The 7,702-nt window shown below is 54.3% G+C and overlaps 1 protein-coding gene across 10 annotated transcripts in view; it reads left to right on the forward strand.

The window, feature by feature from the left end:
- The window catches only part of STARD8 (StAR related lipid transfer domain containing 8), an 83,003-nt gene extending 76,774 nt beyond the window's left edge, over window positions 1-6,229 (forward strand). For all 10 annotated transcript variants that reach the window (XM_038587607.1, XM_038587605.1, XM_038587606.1 and 7 more), the window contains 8 exons: window positions 776-935; window positions 1,403-1,601; window positions 1,996-2,206; window positions 2,492-2,606; window positions 2,853-3,077; window positions 4,085-4,302; window positions 4,409-4,585; window positions 4,737-6,229. In XM_038587607.1, the coding sequence (XP_038443535.1) occupies window positions 776-935; window positions 1,403-1,601; window positions 1,996-2,206; window positions 2,492-2,606; window positions 2,853-3,077; window positions 4,085-4,302; window positions 4,409-4,585; window positions 4,737-4,854 (1,423 nt within the window). In that variant the 3' untranslated portion in view covers window positions 4,855-6,229. The remainder of the gene's footprint in view (window positions 1-775; window positions 936-1,402; window positions 1,602-1,995; window positions 2,207-2,491; window positions 2,607-2,852; window positions 3,078-4,084; window positions 4,303-4,408; window positions 4,586-4,736) is intronic.
- Window positions 6,230-7,702: the final 1,473 nt, after the last annotated feature.

Here is a 7,702-nt window from a genome sequence, read left to right on the forward strand (position 1 = left end):
GCTCATGGGACACATGTGAGTATGTGTGCCATATGTGAGGAGGAGTGGGAGTGGGGTACCATAGGTCCTTGAGCAGTACCATCTCCATCCCAACCTCCAGGCTGCCACCAGTGAGATTGTCTTAAAAGGCAGCCTTGGTTGCTGCTCTCCTGATAGACACCCTTCAGTGCCACCACCAGCCTGCCCCACACCAGGGCCAAAGAAGGTCCAGCTTCCTCCCCATCATGATCCATTCATGTTCTGGTCCTGCCCCAGCTGTTGGTTTCTTTAGCCTGCCACTCTAAATCAAGGCCACTGTAGAGCCCAGTAAATTTGTTGCCCTTCCCTGAATGTGCCATACTCTTTGTTCTGCCTCTTTGCCTTTGTCTGTGCTGTTCTCTCTGCCTGGAATGCCTTTTCCCCATTTCTCCTCTGGGACAACACCTACCTATCCTTCAAGAGCCTGCTGAATTTCCACATCCTCCCTGAAGCCTTCTCTGATCCACTAGGTATAATTCCCCTTCCTCATGGGTCTTCCCCTAAGTTCTTGCTTGGTCCACTCCTGACCACATATGTTGTCATTGCCTGTAACCGCCAACTGAGAGCTCCCTGTATTCCTCTGTGACTCCCTAGGGCCCGGCCCAGAGCAGGTGCTCAAGGAATGTTGACTCTGGGGATGTGGTGTATTTCTTACCCCCATCACCCCTGCCTGAGACCCCCAAGACTGCAGAGTCTCCAAGCTGCGTCTGAGCCTATTCCGTACCCCTCACAGAACTCTTGTCACTCCCCCAAACAGGTCAGTGCCCAAGTTCATGAAAAGGAATAAGACTCCAGACTACCGAGGCCAGCAGGTGTTTGGGGTGCCACCCCTTATCCACGTGCAGCGCACAGGCCAGCCACTGCCACAGAGCATTCAGCAAGCCATGCGCTACCTGCGCAGCCAGTGCCTGGACCAGGTGAGCCCTGCTGAGGAAGACAGATGGCACTGGGGAAGAAATCCAGGGCTGAGGAATTGGGGAGGGGAGCTGCGAGGACCTTTCTGACCCACTGGAGACCTTTCTGAGCCTTAGGAAGGCCCTGCAAGCATGGAGGTGAAGCTCCCCTCTGCCGGGCTCTCTGCCAGCTTCTTTCTAGCCCAGGCACCATAGGCCCCATCTTTAGGAGCCTACCTTAGCCTAGATCACTCTTTTCCTACTCATTCCCATTGAAGCCATCTTTCCCCTTGACCCTGGGGCTATAAAAACCCTTCTCTTTGGTCTTGCCATCTTTCTCCTTCCCTGCCTAGCAGGAAGCCTGTCAGGCTTAGAAGTCTCTGGGGTGGCCTATACTCCTGACACCCAGTCCGGGGCTGGCCTCATAACATTCCTCCCCACCCCACTCCTGTCCTGCATGTCTCCATCTGTCCCTTCCCTGCCTGGGCCAGGTGGGCATCTTCCGCAAGTCTGGGGTGAAGTCCAGGATCCAGAACCTGCGGCAAATGAATGAGGCCAACCCAGACCATGTTTGCTACGAGGGCCAGTCGGCCTATGATGTGGCAGACCTGCTGAAGCAGTATTTCCGGGACCTACCAGAGCCTATCTTTACCAGCAAGCTCACGACCACTTTCCTGCAGATCTACCAGCGTGAGTCACCCACACTGATCCCTGACAACCTGCCCCATTCTCAATCTCCCTGCATTCCTGGGGCTTGTGAGAGATGAACCTGGTGCTCACTGGAAGATTTGCTATCCAGAGTTGGAAAGGCCCTTGGAGGGAGACCACACTCTATTCCCCAAACCCGTCATATGGAAAGATGGACTGAGGCCCCAAGGAAAGGCAGGCACCTACTTAAGGTTATACGGTACATGAGAGTGGGGCTGAGTCCAGTACCCAGAGACCTCTCAGAGCCCATCTTTACCCTTTCCTCTCACTGACCTCCTTTGGGACCCCTGTGCCCTCTGCATTCCTAGAAGCAGGAGACTTGCTGCCAGAAGCTCTAGGGGAATAAAAAAGCCGTTCTTCCATTCCTTCCTCACAGTCCTCCCCAAGGATCAGTGGTTGGCAGCAGCTCAGGCTGCCACCTTGCTGCTCCCGGATGAGAACCGAGAGGTCCTACAGACTCTGCTCTATTTCCTAAGTGACATTGCCTCTGCTGAAGAAAACCAGATGACAGCTGGCAACCTAGCTGTGTGTCTGGCACCTTCCATCTTCCATCTCAACGTCTCTAAGAAGGATAGCCCCTCTCCGAGGTGAAACAGGGCAGGATATGGCAAGGCCAGGCAGGGAGGGTTTGGGTTCCCCTTGGACTGCGGACCCTTGATGGCTGGTCCTGCAGTTCCCAGGTGTCCCCACCAGGGGTCAGCCTGACTCTTCAGGGACCTGGGACCAGTTGGATGTTTTGAAGCAAGGCCTTCTAATGGGCAGCAGGTGGTTTTTGTGATGGGGATGGGGGGGGGGGGGTGGTGCTAGAAGCCAGCCAGTGATCCATCTTGTCTTGTGCCCATGTGTCATCACCTCCCGGCTCTTCCCTCTAGGATCAGGAGCAAACGCAGCCTGGTTGGCCGGCCAGGCCCTAGGGACCTGAGTGAGAACATGGCTGCCACCCAGGGCCTATCACACATGATCAGTGACTGCAAGAAACTTTTTCAAGTGAGTCACTCTAGGCCCAGATCCAGGGAAACCCTCAGGCCAGAGCTATGTCCCCCCAAGTCAGGGATAGGGCCCACTTGGCACATACCCCCTTAATTTCCAACTCTTTTCCTATAAGGTTTCTCATTTACCTCACTGCCAGTAGCTAGGCCTCTGTACCCCTTGACATGGACCTGAGAGATCCCGTGGGCCCCTGACTGCCTGTTGCTCCTTATGGCCATAGTGTCTGTGTGTGTGCTCTCCCAGGTCCCTCAGGACATGGTGCTACAGCTGTGTGGCTCCTACAACGCAGCTGAGCTCAGCCCTCCCTGCCCAGCCTTGGCTGAGCTGCGGCAGGCCCAAGCAGCCGGCATTAGCCTGAGCCTCTACATGGAAGAGAGTGTCCAGGAGCTGCTGCGTGATGCTGCCGAGCGTTTCAAGGGTTGGATGAGTATGCCGGGGCCCCAACACACAGAGCTGGCTTGTAGAAAGGTAAGTAGCACACCGCCTATGGCTGCCATGGAGCTGAAAGAGTTCAAGGGGTGCAGGCAGGAGGTCAAGGATGCTCAGGGAAGGAGCTGTCCTACCAGTCACACTGTGCCTCAGCTTGATCTTGGAGGATGTCAGCCAGCAGAGCAAGTACCTAAAGAAATTGAGAACCAGATGAGATGGGGGCTCTCTGTTGTTGGGGATCGCCTGCCAGAATTTCTGTACTGGAGCCCCACTGTAGGCAGGTCACTGTATGTAGAGCCTAGCCTCCTGTACCTTTCTGCACCACAGTGGTGCTGAGCTCCCCACCTGTGTGCCTCTGCCCCTGCTGTCCTTCTACCTAGACTGACCTGCCCGAAGTGTTGCATGTCCCAAGTTACAGGAAGCCTCAACTTGATATGCTCTCTCCTTCATTCAGAGCCTCCTGTCATGTCCCAAACTGGAGGTGACTCCTCTATCCTTCTCTTGGCCTTAGCCACCTTTTTTCTTGGATTCCAATTACAAGTAACACCACAAGCCCGATCTTGTATAAAGCAAGGCATAGTAAAACTTCCCTTTACGGGCTTGGGATGAGAAGCTCGCACAAGTGCCTGGTATGTGCAAAAGACTCGTGAAGTAGCAGCTTTGGTTGCTGTGCACGTGTTCTGCTTCCAATGCTAGATGGTGAGCTCCTTGATGATGGGCCCCCTCTTCTCTTCCTGTTCACTTTCAGAAATTCCAAGCATGGCATCCATTTCATGGTAGAGCCTAATAGGCCCCAGAGAATTTGTGTCTCGTCATCTCTTTGTGCTTTTGACTAGGTGGAGAAGCAGACATCCAGAGAGGAGGGAGAGAACAGGGAGCAAAGGGATGGCCTGTCTGGACCTGGCTAGGGTTAGCCCAGTACCCCTGCAGCCTTCCCTTGTCGGGGCTGAAGTGAAAGCAGGCTAGAACTGGGGCGGGGACAGCGGTGCAGTGGGTGTTCTCTGGCTCTGATGGCTGGCCCCTGTCCCCACTCTCATGGCTCTCAGGCACCAGATGGGCACCCCCTGCGTGTGTGGAAGGTGTCCACTGAGGTGGCAGCCCCTCCACCTGTCGTGTTACACCGTGTTCTGCGGGAGAGGGCCCTCTGGGATGAGGACCTGCTGCGGGCCCAGGTGTTGGAAGCCCTGATGCCAGGTGTGGAGCTGTACCACTATGTCACCGACAGCATGGCACCCCATCCCTGCCGTGACTTCGTGGTGCTCCGGTGAGGGGTTCTAGCTCTCATCCTGCTATCCTTGGGGGGCCAGAGAGGTGGACTGGGAACAGACACCAGGAACCAGAATGTGTGTGTTGTACCCTCCACCCAATAGGATGTGGCGCTCTGACCTGCCCCGTGGTGGTTGTCTGCTCGTCTCCCAGTCCCTGGATCCTGAGCAACCTGTGCCAGAATCAGGGGTGCGGGCCATGATGCTCACTTCCCAGTACCTCATGGAGCCTTGTGGCCTGGGCCGCTCCCGGCTCACTCACATCTGCCGTGCTGATCTCAGGTACCAGGCCCCCTTAGGCTGGGCAGTCCCCCTACCTCTGTCCTGTGCCACTGATCCCTGGGGGCTTGGGGCAAGTCTTTTCTTCCTTCCTCCTGGCAAGGGATCCAGAGAAGAACCCATGGCTCATACCTGCCTGCTTCTACCTCCATAGGGGCCGTTCTCCTGACTGGTACAACAAAGTCTTTGGGCACCTGTGTGCCATGGAAGTGGCGAAGATCCGGGACTCCTTCCCCACCCTGCAGGCAGCTGGCCCTGAGACAAAATTGTGAGCCTCAGCTCGGTGCCAGGGTGAAACCACCTGGGCCCCTTGGTGCCAAGAGAGTAAGGGGGAGAAGAGAGGAGAGCATCCCCCACATGTTGCTTCCAGGGGCAGAGCCAGGCCCTTGCAGATCCAGCAGTCTGTCCCCTTTACTTCCTGAAGCTCCTCCACACATCCAGGGGAGGAAAAGAAAATGTCAGTGGCCCATCTCTACTCCACCTCCACCCATAAGCCTGTGTTCTCTCCTCCCAAGAGAGAGGAGTCATTTTCAGAAGAAGACTGCTACTTCCCCCCAGGCCCACCGAGGCACCATCAGTCTGAAGCCTCACCAGCTCCTCCACCTGCAGGAGGGAGGAGGGAGAGAGCAGCGTGTGCTTCCAGCTCTCTGCCACTCGGAGAGGCCAAGCTATCCTTTTTTGGTGCTAGGGTCCCTTTGAGGTTGGCAGGAGCCTCTGGTCCTGCCTTGGGGCTTAGTATTGGCCCTGAACTGACTTTTCCAGGGAAATTGGACAAGGGAGGATGAGCACAGGTCAGCTGCAACCAGCATGAGCTGTTTTCTTTGTGTAAATACAATGCTGATTTTTATGAGGCTGATTTAAAGAGCGGGCACTACCTAGGCAACATGAGTATTTGGGGCAGCTTGTGATATGGTAGAGGGGGGAGAGGGCCTCCTTTCTCAGGTCTCAGGAGACCAATTAACCAGTCTCCCTGACTTGGGCCTCATACTTTATCTGCCACTCCCTGGTGTCCTGTGCACCCTTTGGTCACATACTCATGTCTGGAGAGCAAACAGGCTCACTCCCACCTCACAGGCCAAGCAAAAGCAGATGGTAGTAAAGAGACACATACCTGTGTCGGCATCCCTTCTCCTGCTCTCCCTGCCTATGCTAACAGGCTGACATAACAGCCCCTTCATCAAGCAGAAACCTGACCTCTGTTTCAGGCAGCTAGCCAGCCAGATGGAGGGGCCTAGTGTCATCTCAGCCAGCTGGGGCTTGATCCAAACCTGATCCATCCCACCCAGCAGTCATCTTGGCTTATGTGGAATTCCGAATGACATTCAAATGCCAACTGGTGCTTTATTTTTCTTTTAGCTCAATAAAATGGAATGGGATGGGTCCCAGCCAATACTGTAATTTTTAAGCCTATTTTATTTGTACCTATAAATACTGTACAGACAGAATATATATATGTATTTGTATATATAGATACATATATATGCACATCTGTATAAGCACACATATTCTATCATGAATATATTATAATCTGTGGGTGCAAGCAGGGGTCTGGAAAGCCCAAGGGTGCAGGGCACTGAAAATGAGGGAGGTGGAGAGCTGGAACAATGTGACCCCTCAGCAGAACAATAAAGCATTACTAGAGATGCCCTCTGGTTGTGTGACTGTCTTCACTGGGATGATGGGTTAGGAACTGAGGGCAGGTTATGATGTGGGCTTAGTGTTAGCTGCAGAAATTGTGAACATTACTGGTGTAGGGTTCAGGGAGAGGCCACAGTAGGAATGGGGAAGGCCTCAGCCCTTCTCTTTGAGAGGTGATTTGAGGGTGGGGGAGGCTGGACTGCACAGAAGCTGCACACCCCGATTCCCTGATCTGGCCAGGGGCCCCAATCCCCAATCTGAGTGGCCCACAAGCATGACCTCAGGTATCCTGACAGTAGCCCTAGGGAGAGATGCCCCTGGCTAGGCTTTCCTTCCTTCACCTACTACACACAGCCCAGACTTAAGGATGAAGAGTGGAAACCCAGCCCCTAGAGGTTTAGAGACCCTGTTTTCCCCATAAACCAGCACAAGAGAGGTCAGAGTGCCTGACGACAGCCCCTGATCTGGCTCCAGTGGCCAGCAAAGTCCAGGGGGGCTAGGAAGACCCCTTCATCTTTACTTCCCCACAGGAAAAGGCTTTCTTTGCCACACTACTGTAGCCATAAAGTTCCCAGGCTCCTGGGGGCAGCTAGAGAGGAAGTACAGGCTCTGGGATCCAATGTGTGTACCCATTGAGTGCCATTGGGTAGCGTATAGCAAACAAGTCCTGCTGTTTCTTCCTCTATCTGAACCTGAGCCTCCTCGTGGGTCAGACAGGTCAGTGACACCTCAGCACAAGCCTGGCTCAGTAAGCACTCAGTTTGGCCTGCCCCACTCTGCCTGACCGGGCAGGGTTATCTGTCAAGTCCCACTTCTCCATCACCTTTCATTCTCTTTGGGTTCAGCTGTCCCTACATACCTATGGCCTTTCTTCACTGCTGCTGCCTGGGGATCTCAGTTAGTCTTGGAAGGGAGCAAGATGGAGCATAAGTCCTGGTAGCCCTCTGCCTTTGGGATAACAGTGGAGGCACCCCGCATGTGCGTATGGGTGATGGGAGATGGCTCAGGCAGTGTCGGTGTTAAGGGACACCAGTGTGAAGCTCAAGCCAGTAGTTTGAGGCAGGCAGCCAGGGGACCTTCTGGCACAAGCACTGCCTGACCTGGTCATGGAGGGAGGCTGTGGTGATGGCACAGAGGATAGGGATGAGTATGCTGTCAATGGGTGACACAAAAGAACCACCGAGGTGATGGTTGCTAAGAGACAAAGTTGTGTATGAGAGAAATTCTTAGAAGATACAAAGAATTCCTACAAACCTTCAGCTCCAAACTCTTGCCCAGGACCAGCTACCCAATGTGGTTCTCCATCTCTGGCATTCTGGGAGAGTTAGTGGCAAGTAAGGGAGCTTCTCTGGACCTTAGTGTCATTCCCCTCCAGAAAGCAAAAGCTCCCACGGCTGCCTCTTTGCCTGGCCCACTGTGCAGTCAATGGGTGGACCATCATGGCCTGTAAGTGTGGGAGTGGGTGTCACAATGATGGTGCCT

This window comes from Canis lupus, chromosome X, assembly GCF_011100685.1.
Source record: "Canis lupus familiaris isolate Mischka breed German Shepherd chromosome X, alternate assembly UU_Cfam_GSD_1.0, whole genome shotgun sequence".
NCBI classification, from domain to species: Eukaryota; Metazoa; Chordata; class Mammalia; order Carnivora; family Canidae; genus Canis; species Canis lupus.